The sequence below is a fragment of the Myotis brandtii genome, unplaced genomic scaffold (assembly GCF_000412655.1).
Source record: "Myotis brandtii unplaced genomic scaffold, ASM41265v1 scaffold185, whole genome shotgun sequence".
NCBI classification, from domain to species: Eukaryota; Metazoa; Chordata; class Mammalia; order Chiroptera; family Vespertilionidae; genus Myotis; species Myotis brandtii.
In genome coordinates this window covers 5,992,031-6,016,982 of record NW_005356870.1, presented here as the reverse complement: position 1 = coordinate 6,016,982, position 24,952 = coordinate 5,992,031, and the positions used below count along the sequence as shown (strand labels likewise).

The window sequence follows — 24,952 nt, the reverse complement described above, 5'->3', positions numbered from 1 at the left end:
GTTTTTTTTTCACTCAGGAATATTTTAAATTAAATCTATTTTGGGATGGCTCAATACCATTCTTGCTAAGGCAGGGATTAAAATTTTGATCTCGTAATCATCACCCATTTTCTCCCAAATAGGGACTGTTTTATACCTCATGAGATAGAGCCTTGGTCACTCTTTGTTACTATGGAAATTCCATGTGCAGTAGTGACACATACAGTTGTTTATAAATAAGGATTTAGAAACTAGGGTATAAAATAATTACAATTTACCATAAAGAGGCAAATCTTCTAAACATCCAAGACGTCTTTTAAATCTGTATAGAATGCCCTATTTAAAAAAACACACACACACAACACATTTCTTTTCTTAGAGGTGATTATTCATATTATGAAAATATTTCCAGTGTTCTTAAGAACCGTAATTTCCTCCACCCAAATAGTCTACTTACAGTGATTTCATCAAACTTCTAGATAAAATTCAACATGTAAGTAGGTTGCACCTGTACTGTGCTGGGCTCACAACCTTTGGTTTGGTGGCTATCGACTAGCATCACTAGAGCAGTTATTAAATCTAGTATGATGCATTTTGTGGATTGTACAATAATCTTTTAAAAGCAATCAACCTTTATAAAATATTTATTTCAGAGCCCAGCAACTTGACTCTAAAAATCTACCGCGCTGAATCCTATGCTGGTCTAGGAGAGTTCAAAGCAGCCATAGAGGACCTGAATGCAGTGCTCTTTCAGCTGCCAAGTTGGCCCGAGGTAAAATGACTGTTTTACATACATTTTAAAATCTCAACTGTAAGGAACATGCATTCAGTTATGGTTATAAGTTTTAACAGGATGGTGTGGTTGACTCTAAGTAAAAATATAGAAAGTTCTCAAAATCTAAGATCAATACTTGGGATAACTATCATCTGATAGTTTTTTAAATTGTAAGAAATCTGTTTCCTAGCTAAAGAACAACTGAATTCAAGACACAGAAGAAAAGAGACTCGAGTATACAGAATTTCCTCAAAGAGAGACAACTGGCCATATTGGGAAGATGGGTACAAACTGGCCATTGGTGCCTGGGGTTTATTAATGGAAAGAGAAGAGGCCCTCGAGGCTGGAGAATGGATTGGGGCATTATGATGGGAACCAGATGATTAGGGGGCCATGGAGCTGGCCTTGCCATTTTTTAAAAAGACTTGTGCATGTATACAATCCGTTTACTGGTTGTCCTTTTTATCAAGTTGCCAAGGCACATCAGTCCATCTCCCACATATGTTCTTTAAGCTAGAAGTTACTCTTGTGACTTTTTCCTCCATTCAAAACTGTGCCTTAGAAGACAGTATAGTAAGGATGCTCCAAAAATTATAAATTAATAACAAAAATTAAGCAGAATCCCATGCTGGCATGATGGGTTAGTACAAGGCACATATATATTAAGAATAAGAGGGAAAATGATCTGTATGGACAACTTTAAAACTGTTTAAAAAAAAGTAAGAACCCTTGGACTTAGCACTGGAGTGATACAATTAGAAATGTGATTTGAAGTCATTTTCTCAGCCTCAGTTCCTCTGTAACTGCCTCTCCAGGGCAGTGTGACTGTACCTCTAAATGCTCTGAGCTCCTCAGACTCATTCAGAGTTCAAAATGAGCATTTCCGAGCACACCTTTACTTGATGTTGATTTTTAAAAAACAACACAACTCTACAAATAAAAGTTGTGCGTATGTGCTTTATTGAAGGTCTACTTCAGGAAAGGAAAAGTCCTCCATGATGCTGGCTTTTTAGGTGATGCCTTACAACTATTCCTGCAGTGCTTAGCCCTTGATGAAGACTTTGCACCTGCAAAGCTGGAAGTGGAAAAGGTAATTGGTTCACCAACTTTAATAGTTTAAGGCAGGGCTAAGGCACAGTTCTTTTGAAAAACCCTAATTAGAAAACTGGGATAAGAACATAAGGAATCTGTAAGTCAAATTTAGTAGCAGTTGGACAGGTGGTTTTCAGGTTCATATACGTAGTGAATTGGTTCTTACTGAAATCAGAATATTTCATTCACAGATATTTAAATGCATTCGTTTTACTTAGTTAAATTTAGATGTTCCCTAATAGTCTGTTTAATCCGAGCCAGACGAGTTATCCTTAATTAAACATTGTTGTCATGATGTTTCTGCTCAGGAATTTTTATTGGCCTGCCTTTTGCCTTTCATTTCAGGTCTAAACTTTGCTTACTTTCCACGGGTGCCAGTAGTATTGCCCTAGTCAAATTGTTTTCCTGATTTTTCTCGGCAGTCCATATTCCACTTTGAAAGTTTGTTCTGTACTGTGTTAGTAGGTGTTAATTAAAAGAAAAAGGGAAGGTTCTCTGATCACATGATTTTAGGAAACATTGGGTTAAACCAAGTTAAAGAGGCTTCTTCAAAACTCAGAGGTTTCCCTATACTAGCATGACAGTGGCATTCAGCTGTTGTCGGACTTATTCACAGAGCATTTGGAAAGACTAGAGTCATTGAAAATTTGGGGGGGAAATCAACCTTAATACAATTTCAATGCCTAGTCATGATTCTTTCCTCAATGTCCTCAAAACATGCTACGTTATTTAATCCCTTTGCTGTGTTTCTTAGAGAATGGCTTTTTGTCAGAATCTTGGGTGCATGGTAAACATAAAGATTCCTGGGCCCCACCACACACCTTTGGAGTTAGAGTCTCTGCAACTGGGACATAGTTTAAGAAGCACCTCGGCAGAGTCTTATGTTTACTGTTGTGTGTTTTCTGACAAATCTGTATTTGTTAGCCTTTCCTCCTGGTGAGATTGCAGTAAGGGCTTATAATTTGTATTTTCCACGCTATTAGATATCCTTATATATCTGTAAATATTTCTTTGTTGGTTAATAAGGTCAGGTGAATGCAAAATAACAGATCCTTTGAAATATTTTTCCCCAATAAGCTTCTTGTAAAATTGTGGTATAATTTACATATATTGAAATGCATGGATTATATAGTTCCATGAGTTTTGAGAAGTTATAAACTCATGTAACAGCACCCCTATCAAAATCTAGATATCTTCATCACCCTTGAAAATTACTTTGTCTTCTTTCCAGTAGATTCCCAGAGGCAACGACTGTTCAGATTTCTATCACCATAAGAGTAGTTTTGCCTGTTCTAGAACTTCATATACACGGAATCGTAGTACTCTTTTGTGTCTGACTTTTTTCCCTCCAACATAGTATTTTTGAAATACATCCAGTAATTTAACAGTTTTTATTGTTCACCAGGCATTCCATTGTATGAACATACCACAATTTGTGGTGTTCACAGTTAATAGTGGTTTTCATTTGGGTTATTTCCAGTCACTGCTATGAACATTCTTGTACCAGTCATTTTGTGGACATATATTTTACATCTCGTTGGTAACCAACTAGAAGTGGAGTGGCTGGGTTCTAGAGTAGTTGTGTGTTTACTACGTGTTTTTAAATCAAGGGAAATGTGAAATATACAGATTTTTAAAAGTTTATTAAATGGAGTATTGCTTGAGCACCAACCAGATATGCACACTTTTATTTACATTGTATATATTTCCTCTTATTTACATTGTAGTGATCATAAAAAAATTCTGATTTTTGTGTATTTGAGAGCTAGTACAGCTAAAAATAATCAAACCTCTAAATTTAGACTTTAAGAAATGCTCTACTGAACATATAGATACAGCTTATTTGACAAACAAAAAAATTTGAATCCCTCTCATTTCCTTGAGCCTGGTTCTTCCCCTGTCTTGACCTCCTCTGCTTCTTTGAGAGTTTTGCATGTATTCCTGATAGAAGTGCCCGAGTATTTTCATCCTGCAGCTGTAACTCCCAGCTGTTACAGGGCAGCTGCTGTTCAGTACTCCCAGCCAAAAGCTGGCATGGTGACTGCCCAAGCAGGTTAGTTCAGCAAGAAGGTAAATTCAGTATAAATAGATGGAATTTTAGAGTTCTGTAGTTCACATAAACACCCCAAGCCCAGCCTTAAAATATACATCAGGGGTGAACTGTGAACTTTTTGACAGGACAGGATTTGCTGATCTTCAGAGGTAAATACTTTCTACGTAAGAGCTCCTCTTTTTACAGTTTTTACATTAAAAAGTCAGCCTTCACCTTGGGCCCCTCCTCAGGTATCCAGTTGAACCACACCCATGTCTTCCTTTTGAGCCATTTCTTTGAGATGATTCTTTCCCCATTGAGGCACACTTTGGTTTTGCAAGACTTTTAAAAATATTTGGCAGTTCTGCTTATTACTTAATCTATTCTTTTGCTGCTCATTAAAAAATAATGTCCGCTACAAATTTTCTCAAAATTCTTAAATATTAGGTAACTTTATATTAAATTATCCTTAACCAAATATTTTATATTTGTATTACTTTTTAATATTTCTCTTACAGATTTTATTTGATTTATTATCACCTGAAAGCTTAAAAGAAGGCCTGAAGGATTCTTCCTGGAGTTCATTGCCATGTACTAAGAACAAACCTTTTGGTTTTCCGTCAGTAATGGAAGAGTTTCACTCTGCCAGTGAGCTCAGCTCAGAGCAGGTAAAGAGTGAGAAAAGATCACCATGGGTTTAGTGTATCCGCTTCTTTACAAGTTAAGATCTGCACTTCCCTCCTTTCAGTACTAGAATCTGTTTAGGTACTTTTAAGCTACTTAATGTTGTCTTAGTACATTTTTTGTCTATAAACGTTTATTTCACACTAAAAACTTTAATGTGAAAAGACTTGTTCATTAATCACAATTTTGGTCACCTGAATGTTAGAAATGTTTTAGTCTCTTGGAAAATGGGGAACATTGTATTTATTTTAGTTTCCTCAGAGTAGGAACAATTATCTATATATATAAAAGGCTAAGTGCACAACCATACATACATCCAACCATCCGACCAGCCGACCGTCCGGTACATAGGACGTGCACTGGCAACTTAAAAATAAACATTGACTTGTGAATGTCTGATACATATAAAGCTCTTGCTGGCACCAATCGCACGCATGTGTTTCAATCTGTCATTGTTGATCATGAATTTGGTTGACACTTTTATTATAGAGAAAGGGCGAATAGCAATATTAAAATATTTCTTCTAATTAATTTCCTTTCAATGTACACGAATCCATGCACCAGACCACTAGTATTAGCATAACTGCTTAAGCCTCATTATAATACAGGTTAACTGGATGTCTAGGGTTATATAAGTAGTGCCAAAAATAATTTGCTTGTCAGGGTTTTAGAATTAAAAGTTGGTGCTATTGGCCTGGCCAGGGTGTGGCTCAGTGGTGGAACATTGACCCATGAACCAGGCAGGAGTCATGGTTTGACTCCCAGTCAGGGCACATGCCTGGGTCATGGGCTCAATTTCCAGTAGGGGGTATGCAGAAGGCAGCTGACCAATGATTTCTCTCTCATCATTGATGTTTTCCATCTCTCTCTCTCCCTCTTTCTCTCTCTGAAGTCAGTAAAGAAAAACATATTTTAATAAGTTGGTGCTGTTAAATGAACAGTAAAGTGGACATTATAAATTATTGAAATTTCATTTCGGTTTGATTCTTGGTGAGAGCAGTAAGGATAGTGAAGAAATACAGATACTCTTGTTATTGTATTTTTGTAGAATGAAGAAATACCTGAGACCCCGGCAGAACCTGTCAAAGGAAGCTTAAACCGTGCTCAGTCAGCACAGGCTATCAATTCCACAGAAATGCCCACCAGAGAGGATTGCTTAAAACGCGTGTCCTCAGAACCTTTGCTCTCTGTTCAAGAAAAAGGTGCTCTCCTGAAAAGAAAGCTATCTCTCTTAGAACAGGATGTGATTGTCAATGAAGATGGAAGAAATAAGCTTAAAAAGCAAGGAGGTAAACATTTCACTGCACTCATAAAAAACATTTATTTATTTAGAATAACCTTTAAACTTTCCCACCAAAATAACCCTGTCGTTTCTTTGTTTAAATAGAAACGCCCAATGAGGTCTGTACGTTTTCATTAACTTATGGTGACATCCCAGAGGAATTAATAGACGTCTCAGATTTTGAGTGTTCTCTCTGCATGAGGTATGTAAAATTTTTTTACAAGATGAATATTTTATATTAACATAAATAAAATACAGGGTAGATAAAGATAACCTACTCTGTAATAATAGATAATGTAAGTGAACTAAATGTGCTAATTTTACTCCTAGCTGGACCTTTCATACTTTGGACAAATAACTTTAATATATGAACCTCTGGTTTCCTTATTTAGAAAGTGGGGTCATTGTTTGCATAGCCTCTCTCACAGTGTTATAAGAATCAAATGACTTAAATATAAAAAGTACGTGGAAAATTGTGAAGTTCTATAAAGGTTGTACGTATTATTGTTAGAACTTAGAAATATCCATGATTTTATATTTGGGTAAGGATTCTAATTCTGTATTGTATGTGTCTGGCTCGTTAAAGAACCATTGGATAAGGATTTTCATTATGTGGAATGCTTAGAATTCTGAAAGACTGGTGGTTTGGAAAGAACATTTTCCACTTACATGAGTTGTGTGGCGTCAAAGGAACAGGGCCCGAAGAGTCAGGAGACCTGGAACTGGCCCCACGAGGCTGGTGGTAACTGGCTGTATTCCCACCAAGTCTCTAATCGGAGCCTAGGTTTCTTTCTTTATGAGGTGGGGGGATTAGACCAGACAGTTTCTGAAGTACCTATATATCTAATAATACTTCTAGGAAATTCAGATGTGTTTCAGGAAATAATCATACTGTAAGTAAAATTAGTTTTCCCGTATTATCTGAGTATTGTCTTTGGTATTAAGCCTAATATTTCTTTAGGATTTAACTGTAATATTTATTGGATTATTCCTTTTAATGAATTTTATAGAGTATGCCTTTTATAAGCTTATTAAGAAAATAATTTCAAAGAGATAAGAAAATAATCTATAGGAAGGCTGTTTAGTGATTATGAATGACATATTTTACATAAGTCTTGGAATCTGGTGTGTATTTTACATTTGCTACGCATCTCAGTGTGGCCTGGCCACATTTCAGGTGGTCAGCGCCACGGGCGAGTGTTTGTATTGTCAGTGCAGCTCTGGGTGCTTGGCAGGGCACCTCTGTTGGTAGAGAACGTTTAAACAGTTCTTCAGGAACATTTTGTGTAATTGCATTAATCACTGCCCCCTTCCTCCTCTTCTACCCATCAGACCCTCCTTCCTCCTCTAAATAGGGATTAGTGTTATGGTTCTATTAATAGTTTGTCCATTTTTTCTAATAAACAGTTTAATCTGAAAACTAATATATACTTCATGCATTTTGGTTGATTTCAGGTTGTTTTTCGAGCCAGTAACAACCCCTTGTGGACACTCATTCTGTAAGAACTGTCTTGAGCGTTGTTTAGATCATACACCATATTGTCCCCTTTGCAAAGAAAGCTTAAAAGAGGTAAACATTTTATCTGTTTATTGGTCTCAAGTTTGGCAACATGGTTTTATTTCTGATCAGTCATAGAAACAGTGACTATGATGTTCAGAACGAATTACATTATATATGCTGAGTGACTGCAAAGGATGATGCCTCAGGACCACATGTTAGTGTTGGAGAAGGCGAGGTTAGAGAGGGCAGGGAAAGCAGAGAGGTCCTGGAGACCAAGCCCCCGGAACTTAATGTTTTTAGCAAAGAGGGTGTATGGTCAAGTACCAGGTCAGGAATTGGTTCAATATTACTGATGACAATATTGAGGAAACCCCCAATACAAGGCTGGATTTCTGGCCTTCTTCAGTCCCATTAACGTCTGGAACAGCTCTGTTCAGTAGACTTTGTGCATTGATGGAGATGCTCTATTTCTGTGCTATCCAACATGTCGCTACCAGCCACATGTGAATATTAAGCACTTGAAATGCAGTTAATGTGACGGAGGAATTGTATTTTTAACCCATGTGCATTTAAGCAGGCACATGTGACTGGTGGCCACCATGTTGGGCAGGACAGCTCTAGAAGGAGGAGGCTGGGAAGGAGGGGAGGCACATCTTCCCCAGCGCTTCTTGTAGAGTCAGTGGTCAGTGCCAATAGCCTGTGTGAGGAAAGCAGCAGATCCCAGGTGGGAGGACAACACCTGCTCAGTCGTGCAAGGCAGCTGGAGACCCCCTCAGTGAGGCCAAAGCCTTGGAATTCTGCACTCCAGCTGTGCTGGTAGCATTGATCAGGGGAGAGCGATCCCGTCTCTGGTGGTCGGCAGGGTTGTTTAAAGAAAAAGTGTCTTCCAGATATGAATAAGAAAGTGATAAAACATTTTGCTATTGAACATACATAGCTATTTCCTATATACAAAATATAGCCCTGTGTAGGTATCATAATATTATATGTGCATTATGTTTGATATGTGTCTTATAGAACAAGCTGATATGTAAAAAACAAAACCACGTACAGAACGTTCACAAAGTCAAGAAACAAGATAAACTTATTCTTAAAGAATTTGTTAATTGCATGTTCAACTAAATACTGTTTTCAGGTGAAGTACTCTAAATATAAGCATATTTATATTTCCCAGAGTTTTTAGTACTCTGTAATATATTTTTATTTTATATTTTTATTGATTTTAGAGCAAGAAGGGGGGGGGAGAGAGAGAGAGAGAGAGAGAGAGAGAGAGAGAAAGAGAGAAAGAAACATCGATTGGTTGCCTCCTGCATGTGCCCCGACCTGGGATTGAACCTGCAACCTAAGTATGTGCCCTGACTGGGAATTGAACCTGCCACCTCTCTGTGTATGGGACAATGCTCCTACCAACTGAGCCACATTGGCCAGGGCTCTAATATATTTATTATGCTTTATTTTAGATTAATAATTAGGTATGTAGCTTTAAATTTAGATACCTCACCCTAAAAAAATGGCGTTTGAAAGAAAATAAGCATATTTAAAAATATAACTAGCATACTATTTAAAAATAACTTTATTTTGTGTCCTGACTTTGAAAATACCTTGTGTGACATAATTTGCATAAGCTAAATAAATATTTTAAAGAATTAAATTGATATGCTCCATAGTTTTGCGTCTTTCCTACTTGTGATTTTATTTTGCTCATTTTTTCATTTGAATACATTTTATAGCAGTATAATAATATAATGCCTTGACATTTCCCTATTGTTGGATTTGTAAATTGCTTTGTTTTCTCTTTTTTTATGTATCATGTGTTATGTCTTTACTCTTTCCTTAGGGTAAATTATTAGCTTAAACATCTTATTTTTAAAAGACTCTTAAAACCAAGTGCCAAATTATGTAGGTCCCTAGAAATGTACAAATTTAGATTCCTATCAGGCATGTAAGAGAGGCCATATTTTCCCAAATTTAATACATGAGTATTAAATTTTAAAACATCTTTATTAATTTAATAGAAAGATGGTAATAACATTGCCTTTATTAATGCCTATAATTTGATTAATTTTACAGTAAACTCATCAGTTATCTGTATCTACATTATCTGCTCAAGAGTACCACTCTTCGGTGGTTCTCAAAGTGTGTTCCCCTGACCAGCAGCATCCGATCACCTAGACCCCACTCCAGAGCCACTAAATCAGAAACTCTGGTGGGGCGCAGCAGTCTTCATTTTAACAAGCCCTGATTCATGCTAAGATTTGAAAACCACTACTACCCTTCTTCTAAATTCTCATATTTACTACTCTATTAAAATATATATATCTACACTAATAAAAGAGAAAGATGCAAATTGACCATTTTGCATCTGTGATGCCCACCAGCCAATCAGGAGTGAGTATGCAAATTAACCCAACAAAGATGGCAGGTTAATTTGCATACACAGGCACTGAGCGACCAGGGGCAGGGCAGGATGCTTGCATCGTCTCCATAGTGACGACACAGGCGTTCCACACTGCCCCAGCCGCTCCGGGCCTGAGCGAAGGCAGAAAGGCAGCTCTGGCTGGAGCGAAGGCGGTGCCGGCAGCCAGGGAAAGGAAGGCCCATTCTTGCACGAATCTTCGTGCATCGGGCCTCTAGTGTGTATGTATATATGTATTTATTAATGATTTCAGAGAGAAAGGGAGAGGGAGAGAGAGAAACATCAATGATGAGAGAGAATCATTGATCGGCTGCCTTCTGCACACCCCATACTAGGGATTGAGCCCACAACTGGGCATGTGCCCTGACTGGAAATCGAACTGTGACTTCCTGGTTCATAGGTTGACATTCAAGCACTGAGCCACGCCAGCCGGGCACTACTCTATTTTTTATTGGATAACGACAAAACCTTTATTTATGCTGGATCTACAGATTAAAGGATGACCTCTCTTTATCTTACCTCCTCGTGGTCTCCTAAGAGTTTTTTCTCATTACTTTTATTAAATAAACTAGAGGCCCGGTGCACAAAAATTTGTACACTCGGAGGGGGGGGGGCGTCCCTCAGCCAGGCCTGTGCCCACTCGCAGTCTGGGACCCCTCGGGGGATGATCACCTGCTGGCTTAGGCCCGCTCCCCGGGGATTGGGCCTAAGCTGGCAATCAGACATCGCTCTGGCAGCCTGGGAGCCCTCGGGGGATGTCCACTTGCCAGTGGGGAGCAGGCCTAAGCTACAGTCAGACATCCTCAGCGCTGTTGAGGAGGCGGGAGAGGCTCCCACCACCACCACTGTACTGGCAGCCGTCAGCCTGGCTTATGGCTGAGCAGAGCTCCCCCTGTGGGAGCGCACTGACCACCAGGGGGCAGCTCCTGCATTGAGCATCTGCCCCCTGGTGGTCAGTGTGTGTCATAGTGACCAGTCATTCCCAGACGTTCTGCTGTTAGGGTCAGTTTGAATATTACCCTTTTATTATATAGAATAGAGGCCTGGTGCATGGATGGGGGCCGGCTGGTTTGCCCTGAAGGGTGTCCTGGATCAGGGTGGGGGTCCCGCTGGGGTGCCTGGCCAGCCTGGGTGAGGGGTGTTTGAAGGCTGGTCACACCCCCTTCAGGGTGGGGGTCCCCACTGTGGTGCCTGGCCAGCCTGGGTAAGGGGCTGATGGCTGTTTGCAGGCTGGTCAAGCCCCCACCCCCCCCCAGTGGGGTCCCTCACCCGATGGAGGTTTGGCCAGCCTGGGTGAGGGGCTGAGGGCCGTTTTCTGGCTGGCCAAGCCCCCAGGCGACGGAAGCTCCCAGCCTCTCCTTTTTTTCTTTTTTTTTTATTCTGAGATTTATTTACCTTCTTTAATTGAAACTTTGTTGCCTTCAGTGGAGCTCAGAGCCGGCCTCGCCGGCAGGAAGCTGACTTCCTCCATCACTGGAGCAACCAAGCCTCCTGCTTGCTCCAGCTCCGTGGCTGCCGGCCGCCATCTTGGTTGGGTTAATTTGCATATAGTTGCTCTGATTGGCTGGGAGTGTGGCTTAAGGTGTAGCAAAGGTACGGTCAATTTGCATGTCTGTCTTTTATTAGATTAGATTTGTACTGAGCATTTGCTTTGCGCAAAGTTCTGTGCGTACACTCTGACCTGGTCCCTTCCCCTGTGCAGTGTTAAGTTCAGTTACAGAGACATGATGTATTCCTGTCCATGTTATATAGTGTAGGGTGTGGTAACTGCCTTTTCTATGGTTCTTGGGAGACAGAAAAATAATTAGAAAGACTTTATAAAAAAGGTAAAATTGGAGCCAGACCGTAAAAGATAGATGGGCTTTTCACAGGCAAGAGATAGCTTCTAGCAGTTGGAACAATGACATCAAATGCATGAGGAGCGGTTTCTCAGAGTCTGAAGGCAGTGATAAAATGTCCCCTTTATACATACAGGGGGTCATCTGGGAAAAGCAACCTCTTGACGAGGGTCTGAGTATAGTAAGGTGACAGGGAAAGGAGAATCTGAAAGAAAAAATTTGCTGTAAACTCTGCTACTGAAATAGGGAACAAAGAAGGGTGTATGTGTAGTTTTTGCTTTTTAAAAAATAAGGCAAATGCACCATTTTCTTTATTCCTTACCTTATTTTTGTTTTTCAGTCAAAATGCTAGTTTCAGGTACCCATGAGCTGCCAGATGGAGATTGGCCCTCGGTGTGGGAGATGCAGGGGCAGGGCTGACAGCTGCTAAAGGATCTGTGATCAGAGCAAGACATGGTCCTTACATAGGGTGTGGCTCAAGCTGCCACCATGCAGCTTTATGCTCTTGAGCGAAGCCTCAGACAGGTGGCCTGTTTAGCATCATCCATTGTAAGGTTCCCCTCACTAATTCGGTAAATTCAGGTAGACTGTATAAATATGTAATAAGGGCTTGACTGTATCAGCTAAATTGTTTTGCCTGTTTTATACTGTAGGAAAAAAGAATTGGAATGTAAAATAATATTGTCTTTTAGTATCTAGCAGATAGGAGGTACTGTGTCACACAGCTGTTGGAAGAATTAATAGTGAAGTATCTGCCTGATGAGCTGTCTGAGAGAAAAAAAATATATGATGAAGAAACTGCTGAACTCTCACAGTAAGTTTCTTCTCATAAAAACACAATCAAATTACAAACTACTACCCTTGAAAATAGGAGAAGCCTTCTCGTGGCAAGCTGGATCCCGCCTTTATTTCAACCCATATAGTCAAAGGCATATTTCAAACAAATATTGGTCAGCATCCCCTGTCCTAAACAGAATTTTTTAAAAGTTCATTTGGTAACTTCCAGATGTTCTACTGGGAATTATTGATTCATTTAAGCAGCATTTTAGGTGGGGGAGGGTTTTCCTACAGTGACATCAGGCAGTGGAATCTAGTAACGGTGGTTGCTGGGAACAGCAACCCTCAGGTATCAAGGCAGTGTAGGAGGAAGGTAGGAGACAAATGGCCAGGATTGGCAGGGGGTTTAGCCAATTAGAGGTTTGGAAGGTGGGGCGTTGAGTCCTGAAATTGGAAAAGGGTAGGGAGGTGACTTAGGGGCCAGATTCTCAATTAATGAAAATATTGACTTGAGGTAGAATCGAGTCAGTAACAGGAAAGTGAAAGCCCTGGGGGTAGCTTTGGGATCTGGTGGGAGAGACCATTATTGAGGACTTCATGGCCGACTGGGGCTGGGAGGCTGGTCCTAGTCTTGTTGCTCTTAACCTTTATTTCTTGTACTTTTCTTCACCTACGTCTTTCCCTCTTTGACCAGTCATTGGAGTCTCTACATTTCTTTCATACGTTTTTAATTTAACTCTTTTCCTTTCATTTTCTTTTTTAAAAATTCTGTCTTTAAAAAAAAAAATATAGGTATATATTGGTTGATTTCAGAGAGGAGGGGAGCGGAAGAGATAGAAACATCAATGATGAGAGAGTCATTGATCTGCTGCCTCCTACACATGCCCTAATGGGGATCAAGCCCGCAACCCAGGCTTGTGTCCTTGACTGGAATCAAACCTGGGACCCTTCAGTCCACAGGCCAACATTCTATTCACTGAGCCAAACCAGTTAGGGCATGGACTCTTCTTTTTTAGTATGTGCCCTCCAAATGTCTTCATTGGGCCCGTGGCCTTCAATAAGAGACTTCCTATCTTTTCTTTATGGAAATCGGTATGATTTGTCTTCTCGTGGAACTGATATTTTATTGTGTGGTTCTGTGGTAGAAAATATTCTGAAGTGCAGATTATGAAGCTTTTTGATCAACACTGCAAGAAGCTGCCTATAAGAAAGCTGCAGATATACTTTAAAATCTTAAAACGGTGCCACACCAGACCCCCCGCAGAGCAGGGCAATCGGTGAATGACCAGCAGTAGTAACGGGAGGGGAGCTGAGGTGACAGAGGGAAGCTTGAGGGCACCTGCTGCTCACTGACGAGGCCGTTGTCCTTGAGGAACGGGTCCTCCTCTGGACTTACAAGTTTTCCTAATTAATGGGTCTGTTGGGTTTTTTCCAAGTTCTCAGGTTCATAAGGAGAGTGTACAATGATGGTAAAACACAGTTTTAAAAGTAGAGTAACTAGCACTTGTACATTAAACATTTTTTTATTAAATATTAATTTTTGTAACTTATGATCTTTTTTAAGAAAAATTAGAAAATATAAGTGAGTAGGGGGAAAAAAGCCATAATGGGCAACTCAAAGGGAGCTTCCTTTGGCATTTTGGCATATATCCTTTTATGTTTTAATATATATAAATACATTTTAAACATAGATGGGGTTATTTTATTCATATAATTCCATAACCTCTTTCTCATTAATATAGGCATTTAAATGTATACCATGTGATGGCTATGTCATGATTTATTTTATTATCTTCTTTTTGCTTCTAAGTTGTGGCTGCTGTACAGAGTGTTAACACTGAACATGCTCAGTACATAGTGGGGAAAAGTGAGCCTGTTGGTTCAAAGGATGTGGACATTTAAAAAAGCTTTTGATGTGTATTGATTGCCACATGGTCCTTCAGCGTGGCTGTCCTGTTCCAGTCTGCCCCCTGCACTGCCAGCTTCCCCAGCCCTGTCAGAGCTGGGCGCTGCCTGCATCCTCTCATTTTCTGCAAATCTGGCAATGGAAATGTATCTTTTTAATTACCTGGAAAAATGTTTTTGAATTACCTATTTTGATAGTTTGAAAATATTTTTAATGCCTAAGAATTTTTAATGATTTGCATTTTGTCTTTTCTGGGAATTCTTTTTTTCTTACTGTTATCTAAGAGTGACTAAGAGTGTTTTACGGAGAAAAGATATTAACTCTGTCATGTTACAGATATTTTAGACAGATTTTAAATATAGAATAGAATTCTCGTCCATTACTTTTTGATTCATAAAGAAACTTAGCTCTATATGATAACATGGCAGCTCGAATGCAGGTTGACTTGCTTGACTTGTGTGCATAAGAGGATCACAAACGTTGTTTTAGTGCTGACGTATCCACGTGAGTGTACTGATTGTTGTTCTTGCCAAGAATAAAAGTTACCTTATTTGGGTCTGCTTTCTTTTTATTTTTTGATATGAATTTATTACTGTTGCAAGTTTTACTCATTTTGGTTATAAATTCTGACATATAATAATGATACTTTTCTCTTCTTCAGCTTGACCAAGAATGTCCCAATATTTGTTTGCACTATAGCCTACCCCACTGTGCCTTGCCCTCTTCATGTATTTGAGCCAAGATATAGATTGATGATTCGAAGAAGCATACAAACTGGAACGAAACAGTTTGGGATGTGTGTCAGTGACAAGCAGAATGGGTATGCTTTTTGTGTTCTTTTAAATATTTTTATTTACCTTGGAACTTTTCCTTGAATATTGTTGAGAACGTGCGTGCTTGTTGCTTAAACTTTGATGTTAATTAGAATTTTTCTTTTAGTTTTGCAGATTATGGTTGTATGTTACAAATTAGAAATGTACATTTCTTACCTGATGGAAGGTCTGTGGTGGATACTGTTGGAGGAAAGCGGTTTAAGGTTTTAAAAAGAGGAATGAAAGATGGATATTGCACTGCAGACATTGAATATCTGGAAGATGTTAAGGTATTACACAGTGTTGTTTTCCAGCACACGTTGGTGTACTCTGTCTTGGGCATGGTACAGGCATCCGGGCAGATAAAACAGTTCTTCCTCTCAGAGACCCTCACCAATACTTATGCAAATTAGTTTTGACTTACCTTTTTCTTATCTTGTTCTTAATCATTGTGAGTTCCCAGAGAACCTGGGAGACCAGACCTAGATACTCTTTGTTTCTCCAGGCTCAGCAGCCAGCACAGCACCCAGAATGTGTGTGTGTGTGTGTGTGTGTGTGTGTGTGTGTGTGTGTGTGTGTATTGGCAAGGCAGGCACTTAACAGGGTTGAATGTTGACCTTTTTTAAGTGTACAGTTTAGTGGCATTAAATGTATTCTCATTGTTGTGCAAAAGTAGATGCCTTTTAAACTTGTTTTGTGTTTCATTTCGGATCTCTAAAAAATAAAAAGCATGTTTGTTTTTTTGTCTCTTTTGTGCTGTAGACTCACCTTTTATAGCTCAGAATGTTTTTAGATTTCTTTTGTCGTTTTTCTCTTGAGTCATCCTTGAGTGTGAAAGGCTGAGTCAAGCCTGGTATTTGCTGAGATGTGTCCATGTGTACGGTCTAGAGCGCTCCCTGACAGGCAGTGAGTGGGAGAGCAGTGTGCATTAAGGCAGCCAGTGTGAGGTGGGTGAGTTAATGCTCCATCTTCCACCTGCATTCGTGAGACCACTTGATCGCAGGCTGCAAGGCTGAGCATTTAATTGGTGCTGCCATGATCCAGCAGTCTGCAGGGTGTCCGGAGGGATGATGGAGGTGGCCACAGCCTTGGGCCTTTACAGCAGGAGACGTTCATCACTGCTTAAATTATTCTCTACCTTTTTATATGCTAAGTGATTTTCTAAAATTTTTTGTTTGTTTTTTGACCCCGTTCTGTGGTGGAAAATCCTGTTCCGCTTTCTATCCTGTCACCTGCACTTTAGTCCCCTTCCCTGTCTTTCCTTTTATTGTAGTAGCTGAACTGCTCTTTTCATTCCACTGTTTTCAAAAACCACTGATCCATAAAGACAAAGAACTCCCTCGCAGTCTTACCCCTCCTCCTGATTGGGGGCTGTTAGGAGGGTCCTATAGTACTGTATTATGTGAGGCAGAAATATTTGATACATATTGTATAAGAATAATACTCTTATGATCCAGCACTGAAATAGGTAGTCCCTATTTTTCGATTTTTTTCCCATGTCTGTGGGGTTGGTGATATTAGACACAGAGGTCTTACTAACTGTTGTATTTCTAGGTGGAGAATGAAGATGAGTTAGAGAGTCTCAGGCAGCTTCATAATTTGGTCTACTCTCAAGCCTGCAGCTGGTTTCAGAATTTAAGAGACAGATTTCGAAGCCAAATTCTTCAGCACTTTGGCTCAATGCCCAGGAGGGAGGAAAACCTTCAGGTAAGATGGCTTTGATGTTGTTTACAAAAGTCTCACTTTTTAAAATAAACCCAAGTGAGTAGATTTTTAAGGTTTTGCTGTTGTTGTCCTGTTTACATTGCATCTCCTTTGTCCCCGTCTTTGGAATCGTGCCTGTATTCCCTAGCACAGTGGTACCCGCTGCATTTGAAGTGGGAGGGGGTGTGTAGGTGTCGCTGCAATGCCCGTAGGAGTGAGTGAGGGCCAGGAAAGGTCGAACCCTTAACTGAGGGGCCCTTTTCAGAAGGAGAAATAAGACATCCAAAATGGGATGTGGTACCATCGGGTAAATTGTGACAACTGCACCTCGAGCCAGTCAGCCGTCGTTTTGGGACAGTTAAGAGATGTAGTGTATCATTTTCTGTACTTTGAAAATTTTTTTCTCACCACCTTTTATTCCCAACTTTCAGCCTGGCAATTAAATCCATTTCTGTCTCTTCATGTTTAATGCTACTCTCCTTGGAAACTGCTGTCCTTATGGTCTAGCTCAGGTACTTAGGGTTTGCTTTTAAGCTTAATCTAATTAATGTGTAGCAGGCACTCTGGGCAAGCGATCTGTGCAGTAGGCACTGTGAGAGGCAAGAAAGGAGGGTCCCCAGCCTGGGAAGTCTGAGCTTAGATGCATCAAAGCACTGACTTTTAGGCACAAGCGTTTTGAATTGCATAGAAGAAAATGTTTGTGGTCAGAAGGTGATAGATTTCATAAAGGAATGACTATAAATAAATAGAAGATGGAGAGAGAACAGATCCCGCTGTGACGCAGACTGCCTCTCAGGCCAGTGCTCAGAGGTCAGTGCAAGTCTGTCTGAATCCCAGCTGAGTCCTTCACCTGAACTCGAAATTTCAGCATTAGACCATCTTGTAATTGAGCACTTACTCTGTGTCTAGCATGTTTGTTTTATCCTGTCCACCTAAATCTGATTAAATTTAATAGAAACGCTTTTGATAAGCACAAAATTAATAAACTTTAAGTGTTAACAAACCCAACTTGTAGAAAAATTCAGCATTGCTTTCCCGTGGCCTTTACCACCCTCCCCCATTATTATCCTATCCTCTGCCTCTGCCGTCTGTTAGTCTGTATGAGGCAGGATTCAGTGAGGAAAAGAAGAGCCCCTCAGTCTGCTCCTGGAATGAAGGGTTTCTTTAGGATGTAGATCTAACGCCCAGCTTGGAGAAGATCGGGGACATCGTCAGTGCTCAGAGAATCTGCCGCCACAGACCTGGGCCTGCCCCGGTGTTGCTCTGTCAGCTGTAGCCGCAGAGCAGGTGGTTTTCAGGAGTTCTCTGGAAGCTTCTGTAAATCTCACATCTGCCCACACTTGGCAACAATCTCCAGAGGGTAGTGGCTTCCTCTTTTCCAACTTACACATCTCACATAGGAGTGCCTCTCATTGGCCAGTCTAACCTGGAACCATATGGGGAAAGGGGTTCTGGGGAATGTAGTTTTCTGATGTCTCTGATTATGCAGAAGGAGGTGGTCGTGGTGCTGAGTAGAGCACAGACAATACATAAATATAGAAATCTAGTTTGAGTCTAAGAGTGCATTGAGACCAACACTGATATAGCTCCTTTTGTCATTCTGAACTTTTAGGTCCAATAAGAAGCAGTACAATTGTAGTAAAGGTGGCTTAACAATTCTTTTGTATAAGTTCCTGTTTTTCAATAGCCAGTAGTCAGCCCTTATAACATCAGGGGGATTCTAGCTTTCCCAGGAGTCCACAATTCTTTGAAGATATTTCAGAATACCAACTAACTTTAAAAAAAGTGTTTTAGCCCTAGCGGTTTGGCTCAGTGGATAGAGTGTTGGCCTGTGGGCTGAAGGGTCCCGGGCTCAATTCTGGTCAAGGGCACAGGCCTGAGTTGCGGGCTCCATCCCCAGTAGGGGGCGTGCAAGAGGCGGCCGATCAGTGATTCTCTCCCATCATTGATGTTTCAATCTCTCTCTCTTCCTTCCTCTCCGAAATCAATAAAAACATATTTTTAAAAAAGTTTTAAATATGCATGTTAAGAAAGCATTTCTCAAGTAGGGACAGTTTTGCCCCCGTGGGACATTTGGGAATATCTGGAGACAACTTTATGTCACAACTAGGGAGGTGCTGCTGACAGAGGCAGGGGTGCTGCTCAGCAGGCCATGGTGCCCAGGACGGTTCTCATAACAATCATCTGGCCCCCAGTGCCAGTCACCTGAGTCAGCAGGCCATGGTGCCCAGGACGGTTCTCATAACAAACAATCATCTGGCCCCCAGTGCCAGTCACCTGAACTTGAGGAAACCCTGCTCGAAGCAGTTCCTGCAAGGAAAGAGTGTGGGCTGTGGAATCAGGTCTGGGTTTGGATGTTGGCTCTGCCACATGTGAGCTGAGAGAGCTTGGACAAGTTATATTGCACTTCTGAGCTCCAGTTTTCCCATTTTTTATGGGTATAGTAATAGCCTTCCTTGCATGATTGTTTAAAGAATTTGAGATGGGACTTGATAGGGAGAAATGCTTAGTCAGACTAGCTTGTTGGTGGTTTGTTACTGTTGTTATCACATGGACACTTGTTTAATTAATCCTATAAATGTTGCTTATTTTTTTAGGCGACTCCTAATGGACCTGCCTGGTGTTGGTGGCTTCTTGCAGTTCTCCCTGTGGACCCCCGATACCAGCTGTCAGTTTTGTCAATGAAGTCTTTGAAGGAACGGTTGACAAAGATACAGCATATCCTGACCTATTTTTCTAGAGACCAATCTAAGTAACTAACTGCTTGGATCTTCCTTTAAAGTTACCCTAACCTGGCTCTGTTGATGGCCAGGTTGTCTGCTGCCTTTGCACCTCCAGTGCTGGTTTGAAAAATGTATGGAAACTCTTGTGTTTTTTTTTTTATTTCCTCAACCTCCAGAATCATGTGGTTCTGCAAATGAATACCCTCAACTAGGATTTAGACCACTAAGAACTTGCACAGGAAAACACACAGCAAATGTGTGTTAAACCTCTACATTGTGATGAAGTTGCACTATGTACCGTATTCTAAAATGAAATGAGAACTTTGTATGTGTGTGGAGTGTGTGTGCGCGAGCGTGTGGGTAGTATGTGTGCATTTTCTCTGGCTTTAAGATTTTAAAAGAAAAAAAAAAGCCATAGAGAGCAGAGCTTACCGAGGGTCATTTACTGCCTAAGTTTACAACAGTAGCGATACGAGTTTTTGCGAATTGCATTTGCCTCCGATTTTTCTGTCTGAATGCTTCTGTTTGCACAGGTGTGTAAACTGTGGTATCGCGTATCGCTCTGCTGGAAATCCTGCTCTTGCTGAACTGTCTTGACCATTGACTATGATACTTTCCTATTTATGTAAATACGTGCACCCCGGTGGCCGACGGGGGTGCAGAACCTAGAGCCAGTTTTCAGGAACAATTGCAAACCTGACATGGTACTGTGCATCTATTCACAAAACACTCAAAACTGTGAAAATATGGTTTACATTTAATTGTACATAAAGGCAAATGGAGAACTCAATTCAGTACCAGTTAGTTTGTACCTTTTAGGGGGCTTTTCTCATTAACTGCCCATCTATGTAATTTATAGTTTGACATGATGTGTTTGTGTAAAACAATGACATAGTTCAAACCCATTAAGGACCTGAGGGAAGAGAAGGAGCTTAATGTAGAACTAAGCTTTTACAGTCTGTTTTGTTTTCTAATTCTGGTCTCGGTGCAAATGTTAGTTATGCCTTACTCATCTGACAATTAGAGCACCATGCTGTGACGTGGTTTATACTCATGCTGCCCTAGACACTTTTGTAATTATTTGTTGCAAACTTAGGACTGTCCTTATTAACTTTCTTTTATGTAAGTAATTTGTAAAAATTTCAGAAAAACTTGCTTTTGCTTATTTAATTTTGAATAAAAGCTAAATTCATAACAATTTTTTCTTAATTTTAGGTCATTGTAAAAAACAGTGGGGGAATCAAACTACAGAGTGAAGGCACCGTTGGGTTTTGCTCACTGTTTGTGCCATGAGACATTAACACTAGCTTTCAAAGTACTTTTCTTGGTCAAATTTTCACCAAACAATGCAGTGACTTAAGGAAGCTTAAGGCCCTAGAACAGTGATGGCGAACCTTTTGAGCTCGGCGTGTCAGCATTTTGAAAAACCCTACCTTAACTCTGGTGCTGTGTCACATATAGAAATTTTTTGATATTTGCAACCATAGTAAAACAAAAACATATTTTTGATATTTATTTTATATATTTAAATGTCATTTAACAAAGAAAAATCAACCAAAAAAATGAGTTCGCGTGTCAGAGGTGACATAGGTTCGCCATCACTGCCCTAGAACCATTCTCTAAAGCACAATTTTTCAACCTTTTAAAAATCCACATCCCTTTAGGATGAGGATAAATACATATTACCCATTTGGGGCTTCTCTTGGTTAAATGGACTTGACCATTTTGGCCCCCACTTTCCCAGCTAAGATTTTCCAAACATCTTTTAATATTGAATGTTGATATAAAAAATATGCTCAGAAATGACTGCCTTGAGGACCACCCGCTGCCCCTCAATTATGCTGATTGAGAATGTTCATTAGTTCTGCAGAAAATATTGTCTAAAGAATGGGCCATTTCCCAAAAGCACCTTCTCAATATGTTTCTGAAGTGTTAGGTTACACTTCCTTGTAATAAACTATTAAGTGCCATCAAATGGTGTCTGGGTAGTAGAAGTGCAGAGTTTACCTGTATAGTTCAAATATGTATCAGGTGGCAGTACAAGTTAATGGTCTTGAATCTACATTTGTAACGTGTGCCTGAAGTGCACACGTGTGAGCACACACCAACACAAATGGGCATTAATTTGTCTCTATACACATGTACTCATAGGAATTCCATGGGTTTTATTTATCATCTGACCTTAATTTTGTGATAGATAAATTCTGATAGTTGCTGTCTAAAGATTTAAACAAAAAATATCCTTACAGCCATGGTTCAGTGGTTGAGCATTGACCAATGAACCAGGAGGTCACAGTTCGATTCCGGTCAGGGTACATGTCCAGGTTGTGGCCTCGATCCCCAGCATGGGACATGCAAGAGGCAGGCAATCAATGATTATCTCTCAATATTAATGTTTCTATCTCTCCTTCTTCCTTCCTCTCTGAAATCAATAAATATATTCTTAAAAGTATCCTTACAGAAAGAGCAAAGGAATCTGACACTTTCCCTCCTTATCACGTTAAGTGACTAAGTTCTATGATGAGTTTGACATTTGAAGCCAAAGTAGCTAGTTGCTGCCCTTGTGTCCTTTACACCCGTCTTTACACCAGTTCTTCCTGCTCTCCAAGGTCCAGCGGGGAGGCCTTCACTCAGCGGGAACTCTGAACTCCATAGCATTTTCCTTCTTCTCTGCTTCTGGCACTCACAGGATAACTGAATTAAATACAAAAACCCTCTCCCAAATGCTAGGGCCAGTGTCCAGCATTTAGACAGATTTGAGCTCTAAGACATGTGCTGACCACTGAGCAGAATTGAAATAAATGCCAGTTAAGAAGGGAAATTGGATGAGGATGATTAGACTGCAAATACCTTTGCCTTCCCTTCCTCCCAAATAGAAAAAAGGGACAGTAATGAACATGAAGTCTGATGGCATTGTGAAACCGGAAGTCTGTCAGTTGGCCAGTGCTGTGAGGAACTTATGAGATATGGAAACAGCTGATACAGGAGACCAAAGGAGAACATAGCTTCACAGAAACTCAATATCCTTAGGTTTGAGAATGTGCAATTCCAAAACGATCTGGTTATTCAAATCTTTTCACATAGTCCCTGACACCATAGAAGCATTCAATGAGTGAATCATAAAAAGCAAGTAGATGAGCTACGCAGGATGAATTAAAGAATAAATGAGGTGGAGAGTCGAGTCAGGGCGCTTTCCTGAAAAGTGCAGAAATCAATGCAGTCAAAATAGGAGGGAAAAACGGACATGGAAGACAAAGTTTTAACGTCCATGTAATAGAAGTTTAAAAAAGGAAGAGAAGTAACAAGTAATTTTCCCAGAGCTCAAGGACTAAAAATAAGCTTTCTTAGGGGCTAACTTCCTCTATCAAAAGGGAAACAATAAGGCAAACTTACCCAGGTGGACCAGGGACAAACAGCAATAACTCAGTTGACTGGCATTGCTCTGCAATGAGGTTACTGGCTGGATCACATGACTTTTCTTCCTAAGACCTAAGCCAATGTCTAAATGCCAACATTTAAATAGTGTTTAATATATAGGGTGTCACCCCAAAATGTATACACACGTTGAATAATTATAAAGACTGTTTATTAAAATACACTTAATTTTCAAATTTGAGCTATCAGCTGTTAAAGTGTGTATACACTTTTGGGTGACACTATATATATGTTTAAATAGAGAAGACATTTATGACCCAGCTTACTAGTAGTTCTATGAGCTCTCTTGCATACCTGTCTCCAAATAGCTTTTGGTTGGTCACCAACATAAATGTATCCTTAAGCTTTTTGTCACAACTTAAGGTAGTGAAAAGAATATAGATTTAATTTCAAAATGTGGTAAGCACCACATTTAATTCTCAGAAAATCCCATAAAGTAGGTATTTTTGTCCAGATGAGGAAACTGAAACACTATGTAGTTAAGTAATTTATGGGTTGAATTGTGTCCCCCTTCCCCCCGCCAAACATGTTGAAGTTTAAACTGTTGGAACCTCAGACTGTGACTTTATTTGGGAATAGGGTCCCGTGTGCAGATGTAATTAAGATGAGGACATACTGGAGTAAAGTGAGTCCTTAGTCCAATATGACTGATGTTTTTCTAAGAGGAGGAGGAGAGACACAGAGAGCAGAATGCTATGTGAAGCACAAAGACTCCGAAGACAGCCCATGTGGCCATGGAGGCAGAGATTTGAGTGATATGTCCACACGCCAACGAATGCCTGAGGGTATCAGAAGCTGGAAGAGGCGAGAGAGAACCCTCCCCTAAAGGTTTTGGAGGGGGCATGACCTTGGTGACATCCTGATTTGGGGCTTCTTGTCTCCAGAACTGTGAGAGAATGCATGTAGACTGTTTAAAGCCACCCCGTTTGAAGGGGGGCAGCCTGGGAAAACCAGCATAGCGTTCATTTCAGGCTGACACAAGGATTGTGATGCAAAGGCCATGTGCAAGTGGGACTGGACCTGGTTGAACACTCATTTTCTGGTTAAAATTGATTCTAGTAACTCATCTGATATAATTAATTCTAGAGTTGGAGGATTTGTAAGTAGAAATAAAGTTGCCAGAAATGAGGAAAGGGACAAATCAGCAGATCAGACTCAAAATAGTTACACCTTTTACTTCAGGCACATTCATAAATCCATGTAAACCAGCTGGTAAATGCAAGACACGTAAAGGCCATTCTCTCACCCCAAGTCAAAGCATTGGAATGATTCTAGCACCTCATATGCATAACAGTTACTCAATAAATACCTATAGAATGACCACCTATCGAGACAAATATGAGCAGATAATTTCATGTTACCACCAATTTGTTCACTTTTCAAAACTAAGAGCTCAGTAGGGTCTGCAGGGAAACAAATTTCATGAAGGGAAAGGTATCCAGGTATTTACTGGGACAATGCAGTCTGTCCGTAGGTTATTTTCATTCTTTTTAAAAATTCATTGATTTGAGAGAGAGAGAGAAACCTCGATTTGTTGTTCCACCCATTCAGGCATTCATTGGTTGCTACCTGTATGTGCCCGTACCCTGGTACAATGCCCTACCCAACTGAGCTACCTGGCTAGCACGATTTTCATTCTTAATTTTACAGATTCTTATGCTACTTCTACATCATATTGTTGATAACATATGACAATTAAGAATGCCAAATGGAGAAACTCTAGATCTCTTTACATAAAAGACAGGACTAATTTCACAGATCTTTGGTTCCAAAAGTATTTATTAGCATTTACCTTGTGCCCAACACGGAGAGGTATTTGAAATAAAAGTATCAGCCCTTTAGAAACTTAGATTCTGATCTGTTCATAAAAATGTGTCCAGAAACACCTAGACTCCCTTTCTCTATGAGTTCATCTCATGACTTGTCAATTGTCCCAAATTTCTAAAAATTGTTACTCAAATCTTTCCCAGTAGAGGCACACAGGCGTCACCTGGTG

General features: G+C 40.2%; 1 protein-coding gene across 1 annotated transcript; it reads left to right on the top strand.

Moving 5' to 3' along the window:
• The first annotated feature begins 599 nt into the window (after positions 1 to 599).
• Positions 600 to 20,719, top strand: LONRF1 (LON peptidase N-terminal domain and ring finger 1). The gene is made up of 10 exons (XM_014537895.1): positions 600 to 751; positions 4,397 to 4,546; positions 5,611 to 5,851; positions 5,950 to 6,046; positions 7,300 to 7,414; positions 12,292 to 12,413; positions 14,944 to 15,102; positions 15,222 to 15,384; positions 16,649 to 16,801; positions 19,396 to 20,719. Exons 2-10 carry the CDS (start codon positions 4,505 to 4,507, stop codon positions 19,552 to 19,554), a joined length of 1,251 nt encoding a protein of 416 aa, XP_014393381.1. The 5' UTR covers positions 600 to 751; positions 4,397 to 4,504; the 3' UTR covers positions 19,555 to 20,719.
• Positions 20,720 to 24,952: the final 4,233 nt, after the last annotated feature.

Excerpts from the sequence above, each read along its gene's own strand:
- LONRF1 (XM_014537895.1), top strand. The coding sequence starts at position 4,505 with ATGGAAGAGTTTCACTCTGCCAGTGAGCTCAGCTCAGAGCAG. Across the intron at positions 15,103-15,221 it reads GTCAGTGACAAGCAGAATGG|TTTTGCAGATTATGGTTGTA; the intron begins GTATGCTTTTTG and ends TTTTTCTTTTAG. Across the intron at positions 16,802-19,395 it reads GGAGGGAGGAAAACCTTCAG|GCGACTCCTAATGGACCTGC; the intron begins GTAAGATGGCTT and ends TTATTTTTTTAG.